Genomic DNA, 21,936 nt, shown 5'->3' on the forward strand with positions numbered 1-21,936 from the left:
TTCAAATAATGGATGACAATTAACGTCTATAAATAAGTTCTAGATAAAAAGATAAGGTTTTATAAATAGATGTTTGGCAGGATTGTTGTTAGTACTGTTTCACCTGCAGTAGTTTGTCTTAACTTTATTCAGCCACTTAACGAGAATAGCTAATAATGGCAAACAATACTTAATGTACTTAAATTGTGCAACTTTTCAAACAATTAAACAACAACCAGGGTATGTGGGCCCCAGGTTGGTAATCCTGCCTTAACTTCTGATGTCTGTTACAACTTCTAAATAGCCTGTATCTGACCAAACTGGACTCCGTGCAGCCCACATGAGTATAAGTATGATTGAATTGTGCATTGAAGGCATGGAGTTTAGAGTCACAGCACCACCTTCATGATACCCACTGTAATTACATGTTTTGAGGTCAGGATAAATGAAAGACAGGTATGTTTTTATTGGTTATTGACTGATGTTTACCATTATGGGTTAATCTGATTGTTCTTTCTCCATTAATCAATTGCTTGTTTGGTTCGTGAAAGAAAAGTGAAAATACTGAATATCACAATCACCTAAAGACCAAATTGACACCTTTACAATGTTCACATTTGAGAGACTGAAAAAAATAAAACATTTTTATATACAAAAAACGCGTCAATTAATACATTGTAGTAAGAAGTACAATATTTCCTACTGAGATGTAAGTATGAAGTGGCATGACATCAAAATACTCAACTTAAGTACAAGTAGCTACATTTGTACTGTAGAATTGTACTTGAGTAAATGTAGTAACAACCAATAAAACCATTTAATGTTGAATTCTAATCTTTCAGAACAGACGCGATATTTCCACCTGAATGATGTTAATAGGTATTAGTATATATAGCTTTAGTATCCACATCAACCACTGTAGTGGTGTGATGCTGCAACATTACAATGAAGCCAGAATGAAGCCTCTCAGGTGTGTTGCATGGAGCACAAACACACCTGAATGTTCTGAATGTTTCTCCTATTTCTCTCTGTTCATTGATGCTGGAGCAGTTACACCTCACTGCTTCAGTTATGAGTCATAGCACGCAAAGGACCGCTGCTCCTGCCGTGTGATAGGACGGAGGAACTGCCTTCAGAGAGAAAAAAGAACATTTCATTCACACAGGGAGGAGGTGGCAGGCAGCAGACGCCTTCGCAAACATTCCCACATCGCTTGGCTCCACCTCGAATTAACGCAGGATGACAGTTTAGAGCCGTGAAGGAGACGTTTCTCAGGCAATCCCCTCATTTCTGGAGAAGAAGAAACGAATCAGCCGGTGTTTCTGATTCCCTGCACAGAGGACTGCGGTCGGGCTGTTGTTTTCGCTGTTTAGGACACATTTATTGGTTTTATTGTTATTCTTATTATTTGTTTTTTGGGGGGAGCGAGCTGCCTCCATCAGGTGCAGAGCAGAGAGAGAGAGCATCAGATCCCAGCAGAGGTAAGAGAGAAACAGTCAAAAAACACGGATGACCGGGGGTGACACAACACCGTTTAACGCCGGTTTTATTGGCACACACACACACACACACACACACACACACACACACACACACACACACACACACACACACACACACACACACATACACACACACACACACACACACACACACACACACACACACACACATATACACACATACACACACACACACACACACACACACACACACACACACACACACATACACACACACACACACACATATACACACACACACACACACACACACATACACACACACACACACACACACACACACACACACACACACACACACACACACACACACACACACACACACACACACACACACACAGGCCTGATGACTGATATGCATCCAGAAACGTCGATCAATAGATCACGTTGGCTGATCTTCCTATAAATGAAGGGTAATGTTTCATTATATACTGCTATAAATCTCCTGTAATAACCCTTACCGTACACTGAAAGGGACCCATGGTGATGAAATGGTGCCAAATATCGATCATAATGTGACAATTGATTTAATGATAGGTTGTCAATATTCTGCACCACTTCCCTCATATTCTAAATTGACTGTGGTTATATGGACCCTTTTGTGCTTTATAGCTTGTACATGGTGGTCGTAAAACACAATAAAACGCCATGTTCCTATGATATCCCATAATAATCTCACAGGTGCAGCATGTCTGTGGCTCTCCATAGGGAGTTGGGCCTCTATTGGCCTCATGATGATGTCTCAATCTGCTGAAGTATGTCTATACTATATCATCCCCCTATAGGAATGTATAGTGGCCCATAGTACTGTATGTTTTTAAAATGAAATGTGAAATGTTATACTTTTTAACATTTTGTTTTATAGTACATAGTATTTTATCTTTACATTTGCGTTCCTACTGTGTGGTGCTTTGTGGATATGTTGAGTTTTATCTTCATTTATTTATCATATGTTAATCCTGTATAGGCTTGAGGTTTTTTAAATAGGCTATTTGTCTCAATTGGGAGTTTAAAGTGGCTTTATTGTGGTTATTATGGGGCTTTTTTTCTGGTTTTCATATCATCTCTTTTGGGCTGTATTTAGTCACAGCTGTGCTTTCAGTTAAATACTAACATGCTGACGTTTAGCAGCTATAATGTTTACCATGTTCACCATCATAGTATAGTATGTTAGTATGCATGAACTGGCAGTAAACAAAGGGTACAGCTGAGGCTGAAGGGATTGGGTTAGTTTTGCAGGTATTTGATCATAAACCAAAGTATCAAACACATAAACATCTTGACCTAATTCTTCCTCTGGGGAACACGAATGTCCGTACAAAAAATCTGGGCAATGCATCCAAAAGCTGTTGAGATTTTAGATATCAGACTTGAGTTGACTTATTAGATCAGAAATGGATTTTGAGCGACTTGAATATAGTTGCCTCTTGATTAATAAGGCAGACAGGTCAACGACACATTCTCTTTGAATACTGTTAACATATTGGAAGCGCGTATTTGAATGATTCACTGAAGCCCTTTAGAATGTTTTACCTTTTGGCAAACCAAGTGAAACTCAGGTCATTTCACTTGGTATGGTGGTAGCAAGAAAACTTAATATGTGGAAGTGAGTGCGCACAAACATATGTGGAGAATAGAGTTGATGAATGTTTTATACTTTAAGAGAAGAAGGCTTCCTTCAGAATTTGGATCCTTGTTCTAAAGTACCTCGAGGGTGGTAGACTGATGGTTTGTACTGATTGTGTACCCTCACTCACTATGTATATGTATTTAATGTTGCTAGTCATATTGAAGGCCTGTGCAGTGGTGGAAAAGGTATTCAGATACTGAAAATACTCTGTTACAATTAAGAGTCCTGCATTGAAAATGCAATTTAAAGATTCTCTAAAACAACCATTGGCTATGTGAAGACAGAGTGGAGTAATGTCTACCTTAGCAGAGAATGAAGTCACTCTCCCTCTGTGTGTGCAGTTATCCAAGCTTCTTTGCTCATGGCTGCTGCTCTGCACTGCGCTCGTACAGCGGTTATAACATTGCCCTTATCCATGGTGTCGGTGCGGAATCAAGCACCCACCCTCACCAACACCCCGCACTTTTAGTACCGTTAGCTGCTAGCTGCCGACTCAGCCGTCGCCATTTTGAAGACCACTGAGTGGAAATAGATATGCACCATCAAGTGAAACAATACAAGTACAACCCAGAACATTTACTTAAAGTATTAAAAGTGAAAAATTTAGTCAAGCAAAATAAATAAAACAGCCAAGCCAGATCTGGGTCTGTCTGTGGTGGGCTGGTTGCTGTTGGAGGCCCCACTGGAGTCTGAGCTGAAGGAGTTCTGGTCAACCTGCATGATTTCGTATGGTATTTGGCCCTGTGGCAACGCTGACAAGCATTAAGAATCACCTCGCTGCTGGTCTTGTATACTTATGTAGGTCATATAGAGGCATTAGTAGTACATTAACACTTTTTCATAAGCAGTTAAAAATTCCTCGCTGTAACTTTGAATTCCTGAATTAATTCTAAAAAGATCAGTATGATTGGGACTTTTTTTCATTGATAACATGGAAAGTCTTGAATAGAAAGCAGAAGCACTTGAGTGACAGATGCTACAGAAGACTTTATTCAATCTGAGTGAAAAAACTGACTGTATTGAATCAAAAAAATCTCCAAAATCACTCTTGACATGCCTCAGAAAGCTGGTTACTTTCCATCAAATGATTCACATGCTTAGTCTCATAAACAATCCAGAGATTATAAGCCTTTATCCACAACTAGAAACATAATTTTAGATGGATTTTGTACTACTTTTTTTCCTCCCCTGGTTTCTTACAGAGATGATGAGTCTCCACTGACACAGCCATCCATGCTAGATTAGACCCAGCAGGATCTTCAGCTCTGACTCATCTGCTGCTCACATTCGTTCAGTCCTTCACACCGACCTCTACCTGTCTGCAAGGTCGACCACAGAGGCGGCTCAGGCTTTTTATTTGACTTGACAGGTGAAGTCCAACAGGAAATGTATGTTTGCACTGTGTCTTAGTTAAACACGGTGTGTGTTTTTTTTGCTCTTTGTGCTCGAATCACATTTGGCTGCAGTCGGGTGAAAACTTCTGAAATGTCAGCTTTTCAGGAACAAAGAGGAGCAGCTTTGTGCAGTTTTTGGCTCATTCAACAGGTTGCGTCACAGCTAGAGGTCGGGTGTTTTTCTCCGAGGAAGATTTAATCTGAAATGAGCAATTAGAAGATGTTCAACTGTTAAGTGCATCAACACGAGAGTCATTAAAAACACAAATTGGATTCAAAGCACAGGTTTTGCCATAGATGCAATACAGTGTGTTTGTTTATCATGTGAACAATTTATTTCACTTACAAAGACAGATGTTATTTTCTTATGTTGAATGGGATATTTAACCTTTGTGCTCATATGAACCATCATTGTTTTTAACTTTTTGGGATTACAGTAGGTCATTGTCATCCTCGGTGATGCTTCACATAGAGAGGGGTTTACAAAACACAGATTTGGTTTCAGATGTGATGGGGAGGCACAGTTAATTTGTGGGTTCATCAATCAGACAAACATTTTTTATTAATAAATACAGGACCTCTGGTATTTCCTGCATTTTGATTAACCAGGACTTAACACTTACCGTGCCTTCCATAAGCCCAACAACAGTCCAACCAGGTTTAGGTTCCTAAAATGAATAATAGTCTAAATAATGTCTGATTTTCATTATGCTGATTTTGTTTCATCTCTCTCTCAATCCAAACCTCCAGATGGCGAAGGCAGACCAGCGTTTCGGCCAGCGGGACGGCTCCGACCAGAACTTTGACTACATGTTCAAGCTCCTGATCATCGGCAACAGCAGCGTGGGGAAAACCTCCTTTCTGTTCCGCTACGCCGACGACTCCTTCAGCAACTCTTTCGTCAGCACCGTGGGCATTGACTTCAAGGTGAAGACGGTGTATCGCAACGAAAAGAGGATCAAGCTGCAGATCTGGGTGAGGGTGGATGGATCTCTGTTTGTATCCTAATATATCTCTATATCTATCTGTCCGTCTATCTGTCTATCTGTCTGTCTATCAAGATTATAGATGTAACATATATATGTAACATATCATCATTTAATACACTGTAACATATAGTAACGTCATGATGTATTAAACAGTAACATAGAGCAACATTACTGTAACATAGAGCATGATGCAGTGAAACATGGTGTTCTGCTCTCAACAACAAGCTGCTGGGAGGAGAATAAAAAAGAAAAAGACAGATACAGAGACTTCTGGTTCTCTTCAGCTTGTATCATCGGTGTGATGTTGTTGCCATGGCAGCAGCTCTTCATGCTCACTCATTCTCTCACCAACATACACACACACACACACACACACACACACAACCACACACACATACATGCACACACACTCACAGTGTTGTCTTTCGTGGCAATTAAAGAGACCTCTTGGGGTGAAGAGGTTGAGACCTGGCAGGGGACAGAGGAGCCTGGAGGAAGGGTGATGGGGGACGGTGATGGCTGGATAGGTGTGTGTGTGTGTGTGTGTGTGTGTGTGTGTGTGTGTGTGTGTGTGTGTGTGTGTGTGTGTGTGTGTGTGTGTGTGTGTGTGTACGGGAGGTGGGGGGAGTGTGCCATAAGTAGAGCTAATCAGAGCCGATTGATTCAAACTGAAAGCACATCCTTGATGTGTAAAAATAGACCCAACACACTCAACACGCAAACGAATAAACAATACAATACAACAAACAATTAGGCAGGATTTGCTTTGACTAAAATAAATACAGATTTTTCCATTTGCATGCCATCATGTTGACAAAAATGTTTATAAAAAAACAAATCTTTTTTTAATTTTTGTCAGAATAATTAACTCCATGGATGTTACTGGGTGTATGATACTCTTTCATTTTGTGATATACAGTATAGTTGGAGTTGAGGCTAGTTGACATTCATTTAAGATTATGTTTTGTTTACATGATAGATTTTCCTAAACAAGTTGCAATCGATACGTTTGTTTTCAGCACTAGGGGGACACAACAAAGTTCACAAATAACAAATTATGGCAAAAGGGGTTGTTGTGTTTCAGATCAGTGTATCAACAATTTTCAGATCTTCTCCTATCTGGTCTACAGTGGCTGGACAGTAAGATAACCATGTTCAGGGAGATATTGTCAAAGAATCTTTTGAAAAAAGTTGATGTGTAGTGGAAACAGTTGTGTTGATCTTACCACACTGTTAGAGTTGGACAACCCTGTCCAAATACTTATGTTACTACTTATTTTTGGGGTCTGTTTTACTTGGTTTTGGGCCCCTTAGCTCCAATGAAGTGAAATTTTAATGCTCCAGTTTAAATCTTAATTGTAGACAACAATTTCCATCCAAACCGTGCACAAAGCCAGCTCCATAAAGAAATGGTTTTCCCAGTTTGGTGCTAGAGAACTCCACTGGTCTGAAGCTGTTCCATCCAGCACCTTTATGATGAACTGGAGCATCGACTATGGGTCAAACCTGATCCGCAGCATCAGTGTTGGACCTCACTAATGCTCTTGTGTCTATATGGGAGAAAATCCCTGTAACCAGGTTTAACATCTGCTGGAAAGACTGGAACCAGAAGAGTGGAGACGCTGTCAGAGCAGCACATTACTGCACATAGTGTCGCACTGCTCAGCTGTTCACATACTTCCTCTTCGAAATCAAATGCACATTTCTCTCTGCTTTCAACTAAACAGAGAGGAATCAGTCACTGCTTGAGGCTCTGCTTATCACCCTTCTCAGGGATAATGTTGCCACTGCACACACACACACACACACACACACACACACACACACACACACACACACTGCTTCAAATTTGAATTAATTAAATGCAAATAAGCACTCGCCATATCCTACGAGAAGCAAAAGAAAGAGAAAGCCAGAGATGTTGAATTAAGCGCAGAGGAAGTGAAGCACAAAAGAGCTAAATTTAGCAGAATGACTGCACCCAGACCAGCTGTAGTGGTATGAGGATGAAATGGGGGAGGATGGCGTTGGCTGAACAAAGTGGGAGCCGTTGTGGACAGGTGTGAAAGTCACATTGAGGCTCAGCTGGGTTGTTGCAGTGGAGCAGTGATCGGCAACGGCGGCCGTGGACTGATTGGTACTTCAGATAAGACAGTTAAGAGTCTTAAGAGGGAAAGAATGTTTGGTTTCTGTGAGATGTTCACACTTTGACAGCAGAGACGGTCCTCATAACTAACTCGGGGTGCATCATCCAAAGCTATGTATCACTGATGTTTTTATTTTAGCATTAAATACATTATCTGCATTTTTTATTTTCTTTGCTTTTTATCAAATATAGGCACAACATCAGCATATTACCAACACCTGATGCCTCTTCTTCCCCAGTGAGAACAGTAATAAATGAACACACATAGTGTCATTGATTTGAGCATGATTGCTTTTTATCTTTACAAAAAATATTGTATTAATTATGTCATCATTAGAAATGCCAAATTGCCCTGAAAAGTCGTAGACTGATGGGATATGCTGTTCCTTTAATGCTTACATAACAATCAATGTTTTATATACTGTAGATATTACATTGTATTAAAATGTGTGTACTCTGTACAGTGGTAGATTTTAGAATGTTGAAAATATACTTTTAAAAAATTTCGAACAAATTGCACAAGTGGATACATTTAATTTCGAGCTTTTTTCCTGTACCTGGAGATCAATGCCCTGTGTTCTAAGAGAGGAAACTATGTGTTGCTGTTATACTGCACAACTGCTAATAACCCATGGGGGTATGTCACTCACAATCTTTTTTCTACGTTCTCTCACATTTGTGGTTTAATCTATGATTCAATTCAATTCAATTCAGTTTATTTTGTATAGCCCAGAATCACAAATTACAAATTTGCCTCAGAGGGCTTTACAATCTGTGCACATGCGACATCCTCTGTCCTTCCCTCACATCGACACAGGAAAAACTCCCCTAAAAAACCCCTTTAACAGGGAGAAAAAACGAAGAAACCTATGGGAGAACGACAGAGGAGGGATCCTTCTCCCAGGATGGACAGAATGCAATAGATGTCATGTGTACAGAATGAGCAGCATAACAGTTCTTAGATACAACACATTCAATGTATATGACATAAATGATTCATATAATAAGACTACTTATAATAACAGCAGCAATTATTACAGTAGAATTATAGCCATGAAAATAGGGATAGTAATGTGACTAATAATAATAATCGAAGTAGCAGTGGGTGTCAGTCGGCTCACAGCAGGAGGCACGACTACGGTCCAGGTACCACAACGATTCATGGAAACCTGCAGAGCGAGAAAGCAAAAGGGCTTCAGGGTGGAAGTAAAGCTAAAATGCTTAATGGTACAGGTAATAGTAATAGTAATGTGACTAGTAATAATAATGGTGGTAGCAGTCGGTGTCAGCAGGGCCGTAGCAGGATGCACGACCACGGTCCAGGTACAGCCACGATTTATAGAAGCCTGCGAAGCGAGAAAGCACAAAGACTCCAGGGTACAAGCAAGTCAATAAGCGTAATAGTACAGGCAATAATAATAGTAATGTGACTAATAATGATAGTGGTAGTAGTAGTGGGTGTCAGCAGGGCCTCAGTAGGTGGCACGATGACAGTCCAAATATAACCCCGATTCTTGGGAACCTGCGAGGCGAGAAAGCACAAGAACTCCGGGGAAGAAGCAAAATCAGTAATGTGCATAAATAGGAGATTAATACATAAAGAAGGAGGGAGAGAAGAGGAGAGAGGAGCTCAGCGTATCCTAGGTAGTCCCCCGGCTGTCTAGGCATATAGCAGCATATCTAGGCTGGACCAAGGCGAACCTGAACCAGCCCTAACTATAAGCGCTATCAAAAAGGAAGGTCTTAAGCCTGCTCTTGAAAGTGGTGAGTGTGTCTGCCCCCGGACTGAAACTGGAACCTGGTTCCACAGAAGAGGAGCCTGATAACTGAAGGCTCTGGCTCCCATCCTACTTTTATATACTCTAGGAACCACAAGTAACCCTGCATTGATTGAGCGCAGCTCTCTAGTTGGGTAATATGGAACTATAAGTTCCTTAAGATAAGACGGTGCCTGACCAGTTAGAGCTTTGTAGGTAAGTAAAATAATTTTAAATTCTATTCTTGATTTAACAGGGAGCCAGTGCAGAGAAGCTAATACTGGAGTAATATGATCTCTTTTCTTAGTTTTTGTTAGAACACGTGCTGCAGCATTCTGGATCAACTGTAAAGATCTAAGAGACCTATTAGAGCAGCCTGATAATAAGGAGTTACAGTAATCTAGTCTAGAGCTAACAAATGCATGAACTAGTTTTTCTGCATCGCTTTGAGACAGGATTTGCCTGATTTTCGCAATGTTACGTAAATGAAAAAAGGCTGTCCTTGAGATCTGTTTTATATAAGAGTTAAAAGACAGATCCTGGTCAAAGATAACTCCGAGGTTCTTAACGGTAGTGCTGGATGCTAGAGCAATGCCATCTAGAGAAACTATATCGTTAGATAATTGAATTCGAAGGTGATCTGGGCCTAGTAGGATAACTTCTGTTTTTTCAGAGTTTAACATTAAGAAGTTACAGGTCATCCAGGTTTTTATGTCCGTAAGACATGGCTTAATTGATAGATATAACTGGGTATCATCTGCATAACAATGAAAGTTTACTGAGTGTTTTCTGATAATATTCCCCAAGGGAAGCATATATAAGGTAAATAAAATAGGTCCAAGAACAGACCCCTGTGGAACTCCGTGACTAACCCAGGTTTTCATCGAGCTTTCATTGTTTACATATACAAACTGAGATCGGTCTGATAAATACGACATAAACCAGCTAAGTGCGGCTCCTTTAATGCCTATAAGATGCTCCAATCTCTGTAATAGGATTTGGTGATCAATGGTATCAAATGCAGCACTAAGGTCTAGCAATACAAGTACAGAGACAAGTCCTTTGTCTGAAGCTATTAGAAGGTCATTGGTAATTTTCACCAGTGCCGTCTCTGTGCTATGATTCACTCTAAATCCTGACTGAAATTCCTCAAATAAACTATTGTTATGCATAAAGTCACAGAGCTGATTTGCTACTGCTTTCTCAAGGATCTTAGAGAGGAACGGAAGGTTAGATATAGTCTATAGTTAGCCAACACCTCTGGATCTAGAGTAGGTTTCTTAAGAAGAGGTTTAATTACAGCTAGTTTGAAGGCCTGTGGTACATGGCCCGTCAGTAAAGACAGATTGATAATTTCTAATAAGGAGTTGCTAATTAAAGGTAAAACTTCCTTAAGCAGCCTAGTCGGAATCGGGTCTAAGAGACAGGTGGAAGGTTTAGACTTAGAAATAGTTAAAGTCAATTGTTGAAGGTCGATGGGAGAAAAGCCATCTAAATATATTTCAGGTTCTACAGCTATGGATCGATCAGTACTGGTTGAGGGCAGTAGATTATAAATTTTTTCTCTAATAGTTAGAATCTTATCATTAAAGAAGTTCATGAAGTCACTACTACTGAGGCTTATAGGAATACACGGCTCAACAGAGCTGTGACTCTCTGTCAGCCTGGCTACAGTGCTGAAGAGAACCCTGGGCTTGTTCTTATTTAAATCTATTAATGCTGAGTAATAGGCTGCTCTAGCATTACGGAGGGCCTTCTTATATATTTTAAGACTGTCTCGCCAGACTAACCGCGCTTCATCCACATTGGTGGAACGCCATATCCTTTCAAGTTTTCGCGATATTTGCTTTAAATCACGGGTTTGAAGATTATACCATGGAGCAAACCTCCTTTCTTTTATTAGCTTCTTTTTTAGAGGAGCTATAGAGTCCAGTGTCATTCGCAGTGAGCATGCAGCACTATCAACAAGATGGTCAATCTGAGACGGACTAAAGCTAGCGTAGGAGTCCTCTGTTATATTGAGCAATGTTAATGAATAAAACCCTGAAGAAATCGCTTCTTTAAATTTAGCTACAGCATTATCAGATAGACATCTAGTGTAGAAACTTTTGCCTAATGGCGTACACTCTGGTAGAACAAATTCAAAGGTTATTAGAAAATGGTCCGATAAAAGAGAGTTCTGTTGAGAGACAATTACATTTTCTACTTCAATACCATATACCAGAACAAGGTCGAGGGTATGGTTAAAAGAGTGAGTCGGTTTATGTACACACTGACAGAAGCCAATAGAATCTAGTAATGAACCAAACGCAGTACTAAGGCTATCATTATACACATCCACATGAATATTAAAATCCCCTACAATAATAACTTTATCTGTCTTAAGGACTAAACTAGATAAAAACTCTGAGAATTCAGATAGGAATTCAGAATACGCACCTGGTGCACGGTACACTATAACAAATAAAATTGACTTTAATGCTTTCCCGCTCGGGTTTGAAAGACTAAGAACAAGGCTTTCAAATGAGTTGTAATTTAATTTAGGTTTAGGGTTTATTAATAGGCTTGAGTCAAAGATAGCTGCTACTCCACCTCCTCGGCCTGTGCCTCCAGGAATATGAGTATTAATATAACCTGGAGGAGTTGATTCATTAAGGCTAACGTACTCTTCATGACACAGCCAGGTTTCAGTAAGACTAAATAAATTAATATGATTATCTGATATTAAATCATTTACAAGTACACCCTTAGATGACAGAGATCTGATATTTAAGAGTCCACATTTAACTGTCCTGTTTTGATGCACTGTTGCATCGGTTGCCTTAACTTTTATTAAGTTATTTTGTATAACTCCTCTTCTGTTGACTTTAAATAATTGAAGTGGCCGTGGGGCAGACACAGTCTCTATAGGGTTGGTGGGTAACAATTTGGGTGGGTAACTGGGTGGGTAACTGGGTGGGTAAATGGGTGGTAACTGGGTGGGTTACTGGGCGGGTAACTGCTCCAAAGGAAGCGCAGAGAGGTGTGAAAGACTGCGACTCTGCTTCTGCTTCCTGGTCTGAACTCTGGGTCATGGATTAGGTCCACTAATGAACCGGGTCAGATTTCTAGAGATGAGATCCGCTCCATCCAAAGTAGGATGAATGCCGTCTCTCCTAATCAGACCAGGTTTTCCCCAGAAAGTATGCCAATTGTCTACGAAGCCCACATTGTTTGCAGGACACCACCTCGACAGCCAGCGGCGGAATGATGACAGCGGCTATACATCTCATCATTGATCAGGTTATACATCTCATCATTGATCAGGTTATACATCTCATCATTGATCAGATTATACATCTCATCATTGATCAGGTTATACATCTCATCATTGATCAGGTTATACATCTCATCATTGATCAGGTTATACATCTCATCATTGACCAGGTTATACATCTCATCATTGATCAGGTTATACATCTCATCATTGATCAGGTTATACATCTCATCATTGATCAGATTATACATCTCATCATTGACCAGGTTATACATCTCATCATTGATCAGGTTATACATCTCATCATTGATCAGGTTATACATCTCATCATTGATCAGGTTAAACATCTCATCATTGATCAGGTTATACATCTCATCATTGATCAGGTTATACATCTCATCATTGATCAGGTTATACATCTCATCATTGACCAGGTTATACATCTCATCATTGACCAGGTTATACATCTCATCATTGATCAGGTTATACATCTCATCATTGATCAGGTTATACATCTCATCATTGATCAGGTTATACATCTCATCATTGATCAGGTTAGGGAGAGGGCCAGAGAATACTACGGAGTCCGACATCGTCTTTGCGTACGAACACACCGATTCCACGTTAACTTTAGTGACCTCCGAGCGACGTAATCGGGTGTCATTACCGCATTACCGCTGACGTGAATAACAATCGTACTGTATTTACGTTTAGCCTTAGCCAGCAGTTTCAAATGGGATTCTATGTCGCCCGCTCTGGCCCCGGGGATGCAGTTAACTATGGCCCCTGTCTTCACTAACTTCACGTTTCTCAGAATGGAGCTGCCGATCACCAGAGCTGGTTTCTCAGCGGGTGTATGTATGTACAGTATATATATGTATATATAGATCACCAGAGTTGGTTTCTCAGCGGGTGTGTGTATGTATATGTATGTACAGTATATATATGTATATATATGTATATATATGTATATATAGATCACCAGAGTTGGTTTCTCAGCGGGTGTGTGTATGTATATGTATGTATGTATGTACAGTATATATAGATATCAGGGGTGCAAACTCATCAGGGATGAAAAAGGTGACAAGGATCCGAACCCCTAGGGGAATATATATTTTTAAATATATATATATATTCATATGCTTCAATGTTATACATACACAGTGGGTTATTTGACCCAAATATGTTCACGTGCAAAGTAAACAACAATCAATTGTTTATGTTGACAGCAACTCATGTTCTACATATATATATATAATATATATATATATTCATATGCTTCAATGTTATTGGAATGTTATTATGTTATTATTAAATGGAAGAGTTCAATTTGCATGAAATGATAGCTAGTTATCTAACATCTCTGATGTTATAGTCTCTGCGATTTAACTCATGAAATTATAATGGGAAAAGGTAGAAACCCTCAGGGTGCTGTCAATGTGCAATTTAATGGTGAAGCTGTTTATATATATATATATATATATATATCTAGATCCAATTTAATGGTGATTTAAGCTCCAGCGGGTTGGTATGTTTATATATATATATATATATATGTATATATAGATCACCAGAGTTGGTTTCTCAGCGGGTGTGTGTATGTATATGTATGTACAGTATATATATATATATGTATATATATGTATATATAGATAACTAGAGTTGGTTTCTCAGCGGGTGTGTGTATGTATATGTATGTACAGTATATATATGTATATATATGTACAGTATATATATGTATATATATATATATATATATAGATAACTAGAGTTGGTTTCTATATATAGATAACTAGAGTTGGTTTCTCAGCGGGTGTGTGTATGTATATGTATGTACAGTATATATATGTATATATATGTATATATAGATAACTAGAGTTGGTTTCTATGTATGTATATAGTATATATATGTATATATAGATCACCAGAGTTGGTTTCTCAGCGGGTGTGTCGCTGAGTGGGGAGAACCGGTTATAACCGTGAGGTGGTTGGTGGTGCCCCGTGTGCTTCGACATAGAACTATGCTTCCTCCGGACAGTCACCCAGCCTCCCGGCTGCTCGGGGGTTGCCGGGGGACGGCTAGCACCGACTACGGGGGTGGGCTGGCTAACTGCAGTAGCTAACGACTGAGCTTCAATGGTGCGGAACCGGGCCTCTAACTCACTGAGCCTCGCCTCCAACCTAACAAACAAACTACATTTGTTACATGTACCCGTATCAGTAAAGGAGGCAGAGGCATGGCTAAACATGAGACACACTGAGCAGGAGGGAGGAGGAGAGAGAGCAGGAGAGAGAGAAGAGAGAGAAGGAGGAAGGAGAGCCATCGCTAGCTGCTAAGCTAAATGAGGCTAGCTAGCGTTTAGCAGAACTGAACAACGTGTAAACTGTTGGTTAAAGCTGAATTAAGATGTGATATGAGTGTTCAAGTGTTTTAAGTGTAAAACAGGTAATTAGCCGCTGTAATAAAGAATGTCACACAATTCACTAGTTTTCGCTGGAGCTGCGAAAAGTACGCTATCAACTACGCTGAGAACCCGGAAGTGAGGCAACACGCTTACCGCAGTACGTCAGCACGTCAGCATGATGCTATGAATATAGTTGCAATACCTGTCCTGTGACTCCTCTTTACTCCTCCTGTTAATACGACACAAGGAAGCATCAACAGGATTTAAACCTGTTGTGTTTTTATCAGATGTGATACCAAAACACCACAGTACCTCAATGTTAGCTCCAATCATCGACTTAAGCACATGGGGCTGTAATACCAACCAAAGTCTTACAATATACTTTGTCCCAGTAGGAAATGTAACCTTTTTTGGCTCTTACAATACTATATAATAACACAGCTCAGCCTTTGTCCATGGATCAGAGGAAATCTAATATGTATTGAGTCAGAATCAACTTTATTGCCCAAGTATGTGTACACAAGGACAAAAAAGCTGAACAAAGATTAGGAAAAATAAGGAAAAATTTCTCACTATTACTTTATACTGCTTTTATTTTCACGCACATTGGCATTATCCTTACATGAAACGATGCAGCCCCCTCATTCATTTGAATGAATCCACAAACACTCAGGGTTGTGCAGCAAAAAGTTAAACCTGACTCCAATTTTGTTGGACCGCAGTGTGATCCCATCCATGAGGGCTCTGCGTTGGCCAATCAAATACATGAAAGGTCACAATCCTGGTCTCTTTGTAACATCAAGGCTGGTTATTCACCTGGCTTTCATCACCACAAAATATTCAATATTTGTCATTGATAAATCCTGCCTCACATAATAAACCTTTGTGCAATGATTTGGTGTAAAATTGAAAACCCCCAAATTCAAGGTTCTGTCCATCAAACTGGATTTGTGCATTGTTCGTGCAGCAACACAGCCCTTTGCATTATCTATTTTCTTCATATAAGAAAAGTAAAAGGGACACCAGCAGTTAATATCTTCCGCTATAAAAAATATGGATAATATATGCACCATATACTGACAAAAAAAGGGATGAATGCAGACTGCAGATGTTGGTTAAAACGTATTAGTTTCTTTCAAACTAGCAGAAGAAACAGAGTCAGTCGGTGAACTGTAGAGTCTATTAATGAGCGGACTACAAACTGATGACTGGGTGAAAGAAAGGTGGTAACGTGTAGATTGAGCCTCTGTGGACGTCAGTGGGGAAACTGCAACTTCAACACTTGCTCTGTGTTATCTAGAAGTGAGAACAGGTGTGTGTATGTGTTGGATGGATAATGATTGCTCCAGAATTAGTATCTTGAATTTATTCATTTTTTCCATATCTGTAAGACGTCCGTTTATATATTCATATATTAGGTGTTTGTGCTGCAGCTTTCCATTGTTGAAAATGTATGCTTTATAACCACAATTTGTGGTCCAAATGATGGAGACTTGTTATCAGAGCTTGTGTCTCCATGGAAACACCATTAGCCAAAATCAAACAGCCTGGTTTTGAAAGCCAGAACATTACAGATAATTCCCCAGCCTAGTATGTTGGTATATGGGCTTATCTCTTTTCACACTAAGTTTATACACAGAATATCACTGAGGTTGGCTGGTTCAGTCAGATTACCATAATATTTCCTGTGGACACAAATCTGAGTGACTGCATGTGTTAAAAATGCTGGAGCTACTTTTCTCTTGTTGCTTTTATACATGACAGGGAGAACAATGGCTAATTTAACTGCAACTGCAGTCTAACTCCAGGGGGAGTAAGATTATTGATGCATCTTGGAGAGAAAGATGTCTTAACATCTTTTCAACATCTGTTATGAATGCGTCAAGGATGCATTTACTTTTTTAACATTGGATAGCTATTCTGACGCATGTGATGGCTAAAACTGGAATTATGCTTCTCTGTAGATACACGTCAATGCATATCTCAAGAAATGGAGAATCCCTAAATTCTTCTCATCCAGACAGTTTAATCCTGACATGACCCTTTTGAATTATCAGCAATTGACCTAGACATTTTAGCAACTTTCTAACACACTCGCAGAGCAGCTGACACACACGCCCCCCAAGTCTCAACCACCTGCTGTTTGGACCTGCACCTTAAGCAAGCTGATTGGCTGCTGGTTAATTTACCTCTTGTCTGGTGGCGGGTGTCGAACTGCAGACGATAATGGTAGACTGCAGTACAACAATAAAAAGAAACACCATTGCAAAGGTATCAGAGTGCCCTGTCTGCACATTTGGTTACCTGCAGTCTGGAGAAGCATTATTCGAATTTAAGGAAGGGGGACAACAATTTGAGTGTCTCCGTGGCCTTTTTCTGCTGCCCTACAACTGCTACAATATGTCCACTTGTACACAAGAAACATCAAACTCTGAAAGGCAGATCATCATTAGATTAGCTGAGCACAATCAAGCTCCTCAGGGGATACACTCTCTGTCTTTCAGTGCAACCATTAGGCCAGAGCTTGCACACAAAAAAGTAATTTCCATATGTTCTGGTGATGGTCTCTTTCCTTTCCTCTAAAATAAACAAATGAGCAATATGTTGTTTGCTCTGTCTGTTAAGGTCTGTAGGGGATACTTTTGGAGCTTAAGACTGACAAGTGGCAAATATACAAACCCCAAATTAGATTTTTTACTGAGTAAATCAGATGTGTGACTGGCTGTTTGTTCTCTGTTTCCAGGACACGGCAGGACAGGAGCGTTACCGCACCATCACCACGGCCTACTACCGTGGTGCCATGGGCTTCATCCTCATGTATGACATCACCAATGAGGAGTCCTTCAACGCTGTCCAGGACTGGTATGTCATTGCCCTGGAAGCTGGTGTGTATGCTGCTTCTTAGTGTTTGATACTCAAAATAAAGGACTTAAAATGTGCTTTCAGGGCGACTCAGATTAAGACGTACTCATGGGACAACGCCCAGGTCATCATGGTGGGCAACAAGTGCGACATGGACGAGGAGAGGATTGTACCTCCAGAGAAAGGAAAACACCTCGCCGACCAGTTAGGTGAGATGTTGCTACATGATTGTACTGAATGCTGTAATATAACTGGGTTCTAACAGGACTCTAGCATGGCTACAGAGAGAGGTTTATGAAGTATTTTCCCACTCTGAGTTCTTGTTTAAAGATTTCATCAACACAGAAACACAGAACATCTCCAGGATAATGTAACAGTCCTATAGGTTTATATTCTGACCATCAGTTTGAATGATTTCAACTATGTTTCTGGGAAATCAGTGATTTTTTTGTGATTGGTGGATTGGCTCTAGATACTTCAATACCCATTAACCTCTGCTGTCTCAGACAGAACATATGCTGTTTATAAATATAAAAATGGAGATTTATAACAAAAAATATGTTCGAATTTTACAAACAACAATAAACAATAACAATAAAAACAGTCACAGCAAACAGTCAAGACACATGATGAAGAAATGAAAACCCATAATACATAACCCCCTCCACCCTAAAACAAAACATACATCCGTGGGCATCCGTAAGATATTAGTGCAAGAGGAAAGTATAGTGGAAAATAAGAACAAAGTACAGTTACTTTAAAATACTGTATAAGTGCTTTGCTTTCGTAAAGTGCTGATGCAGAATTGGGGAGCCATTTAGTATTTGGCTGGTTCTGCAGTAAGTGCTGTTGAGGAAATGGGATGTCCTAGTTTTGATGGCCCTGAGTTTTTTAGTATTTTTAGACCTTTGCGCTGAATGTGGTAGATGTTTGAGATGGTGAGTTTGCAGCTGATGATACGTTACTTGGACAAGCAACACAAAGGTACAATTTATGCTTCATTGTTTATATTTCAAACGATATGTTTAACTGTGACTTACACACCCCAGCATCCACTGCTAATAGCTAATTCAGCATACTTTTAAGGGTGACAATTTGACTCAATGTAAACAAATAATGTTAAAACTCCACATTTGTGTTTGCTATTATTCATTTATACTGTGAGAAGGAGCTGAACTTGTATGAGCCAGTTAAACTAAACGTCTTCCCCAGGGCATGTGTGTACTGAGGAATACCTGAATAGTACTATTATTGTATTGCCAACAGCAAAAGAGGTGTTTAAATTAAGAATGCACAATACTGGTTTTAGCTCCACTGCTGGGAGCTATTTCTTCACCGATACAAGCCTTTAATAACTGTAACTTCTGCATCCTGAAACACTCAAAGAAGAGTTTGCTGCTAAATGTTTTCACACTGTTGACATCTATTGCATTCTGCATCCTGGGAGAAGGATCCCTCCTCTGTCGTTCTCCCAGAGGTTTCTTCCTTTTTTCTCCCTGTTAAAGGTTTTTTTTAGGGGAGTTTTTCCTGTGCCGATGTGAGGGTTCCGGGACAGAGGATGTCGCATGTGTAGAGATTGTAAAGCCCTCTGAGGCAAATTTGTAATTTGTGATTTTGGGCTATACAAAATAAACTGAATTGAATTGAATTGAATTGTTCAGGAAGACGTTTCAGACGTGGTCAGCATATTTATTTACTAATGTAGGTGTCATACTGAGAAAATAGTGTTTTGTGAGCAGCTACAGGTGGACATTGAAAGATGACAAGCGATGACATTTATTTTTTTACCATGTAAAAAGCATCGCACAAAGTTGCAGACTGAAGTCATTTTTCCAGCCTGCAGGTGTGTGGTTTCACAGTGACACACTCAAACATATGGTATCCCAGGTTACAAATGGATATTTGTGAAGTGGGAAGAAGAGTGTGAGAAGAGCAAACACACCCTGAGATGCTCAAATAGATGAAACCACACCCGACTTAAGTCAGTCAACAGTTTTTAAAGCCTGAAGATAGCCCTGTCAATATGAAGGCCACAGGTTAACAAATGTTTCGTCATGTGCCCATTCCAAGCAAAGTAATGTCTACGTGTGACCCCTTGTCACAAATATAATATATCCACTGTATAATTTGACACCAGTTTAAAAGTAAGTCGTCCACTCTCTGATTGTTTCATTTAGATAATTAGATAAGTGTTTTTTTAATTCTGTCCTATCCCGGCTTTATCTTACATACATGTCAATAAACACTCCTGTAACTGACAAACAAAATCAGTTAAATTAACCATCTGAGTGTCCAGCTCGACTGTTTTTCAGTACCAGTATCTTGTATATGAATCTATTGGTTCTACCAAAATTAAATATTTTATAATTTTTGACAGGTTTTATATCAAAATGTAAATATATATTTAAAGGGGTCAGTGTTTTCCTGACGATTTGTATTGTTGTTATGATTATGTATTGCCTGTTTTTTTCTATAATATATATATTATTATAATATAATGTTTGATTAATCATCAGTTGGAACTTTTGTTGTTTTCAGGAGAGCTTAGGTCTCTTTTAAAAGAGCTCACCAGCCTCACCAGAGAAAAATATAAAAAAAATTTAGTTAATCAATGAAACAACTTTTCTACCGTATCATTATCTGATTCATCACTACACTCCAACTTTACAACAGACTTTCATTTCATTCTGGACTACTCCACAATGTCCACCTGACTAGATGGATACCACTCCTCACCATTTCACATTTGTAAAAGGAAAAATTACCATAATTTTTACTTTACACTACTGTAACAGTACTATTGCCAGCTGGCAGTAGTCCCCCCCTACCTACCTGCCTACTACCAGGCTAAATCTCCTGCCATCTGCCATCATATGAACAAGCCTGCATGTATTCATCTTAACTGTTTAACCATTCTGTTTCCTCCTACAGGATTCGAGTATTACGAGGCGAGCGCCAAGGAGAACATCAACGTCCGGCAGGTCTTTGAGCGCCTGGTGGACATCATCTGTGTGAAGATGTCGGAGCGCGTGGATGTCGAGGTGCCAGCGGCCCCCGGCGCCAAGACCACCAGACTGACCGACAAGCCCGCCCAGCTACCTCAGAAGTGCTGCTGATCGTCCAACCGTCTGTCAGTTCATCCCTCCGCTGTCCCCTCGTCCTCCCATAGCTCTTGAGAAAAATGAAGAAAAAAAAAAAAGATTAACTATTGCAACAATCTCATCTCACTCTCTCTGCTTCAGTCCATGTTTGTGAGCAGTCAATAATCATAACGCCCACTGCAATTTAAAAAGCCAGTTTCATCCCCTTCACCGTCCCGTGGTTGGTCCATCCGTAGGTGGAGGAGGGTGGCAGTGAACTCTGAACAAAATTGATTTTGGCCAGTTTGAAAAGGTTGTAGAGCCAAGCTAGAATACAGCAGGTTATTCTGTATTGTTATTTATGTAATGCTGGTGTGATTAGGCAAATTAGATGCACAACCATAAAGAGACACCAAACTTGATTTTGTTGAGAGTGCACTGCTGAGCGGAGATGGCAGTAGGGTCCAGAGGTAAGCACAGCACTGCCTCTCCTCTCAAAGTGTAGCACAATGAGAAACTCACGTTCACAAGTTTCACAGGGCGCAGTCCTTCACCTGCAAGTCATCCGCCAAAAAAACATCAGATTAGACTGCTTCTCAGATAGCTAGTAATAGTGAGTTCCCTCTTATACAATATGCCTATAGCTTATATAACTGACTAACTGTTACTGGCCTTACTTAGTGCTGTTTGTCGCTTGAAAGACGCTTTAGGGCTACACCACCAATGCACAACTCCCGGGCAGGGCTGCAGCCAAAATCATTAGAGGAGCGGGTCGAGTCCAAAAACATGTCTGACATTAAAGTCTAATGCTGCTTTGTAGTGTCTCCTGGTGTTCTAACAGGGCTCATTTAGATTAGTACTGTTGTTATTGGGTAGAGTTATAAGAAAAGTCATTGTACAGTATGCAGTGGAACA

At 39.9% G+C, this 21,936-nt stretch overlaps 1 protein-coding gene across 1 annotated transcript; it reads left to right on the top strand.

Moving 5' to 3' along the window:
- The first annotated feature begins 1,378 nt into the window (after nt 1-1,378).
- Nucleotides 1,379-21,057, top strand: rab3b (RAB3B, member RAS oncogene family). Its single transcript, XM_054602471.1, has 5 exons — nt 1,379-1,460; nt 5,277-5,501; nt 17,823-17,941; nt 18,026-18,150; nt 20,873-21,057. The coding sequence occupies exons 2-5, from the start codon at nt 5,277-5,279 to the stop codon at nt 21,055-21,057; spliced, it is 654 nt and encodes a 217-aa protein (XP_054458446.1). The 5' UTR covers nt 1,379-1,460.
- The last annotated feature ends 879 nt before the right edge of the window (nt 21,058-21,936 follow it).

This window comes from Anoplopoma fimbria, chromosome 8 (genome assembly GCF_027596085.1).
Source record: "Anoplopoma fimbria isolate UVic2021 breed Golden Eagle Sablefish chromosome 8, Afim_UVic_2022, whole genome shotgun sequence".
Taxonomy (NCBI): Eukaryota; Metazoa; Chordata; class Actinopteri; order Perciformes; family Anoplopomatidae; genus Anoplopoma; species Anoplopoma fimbria.

Bases quoted from the DNA above. Each gene is read 5' to 3' on its own strand.
- rab3b (XM_054602471.1), top strand. From the start codon at position 5,277: ATGGCGAAGGCAGACCAGCGTTTCGGCCAGCGGGACGGCTCCGACCAG. The intron at 5,502-17,822 runs GTGAGGGTGGAT...CTCTGTTTCCAG, and splicing joins GGATCAAGCTGCAGATCTGG to GACACGGCAGGACAGGAGCG. The intron at 17,942-18,025 runs GTATGTCATTGC...ATGTGCTTTCAG, and splicing joins TTCAACGCTGTCCAGGACTG to GGCGACTCAGATTAAGACGT.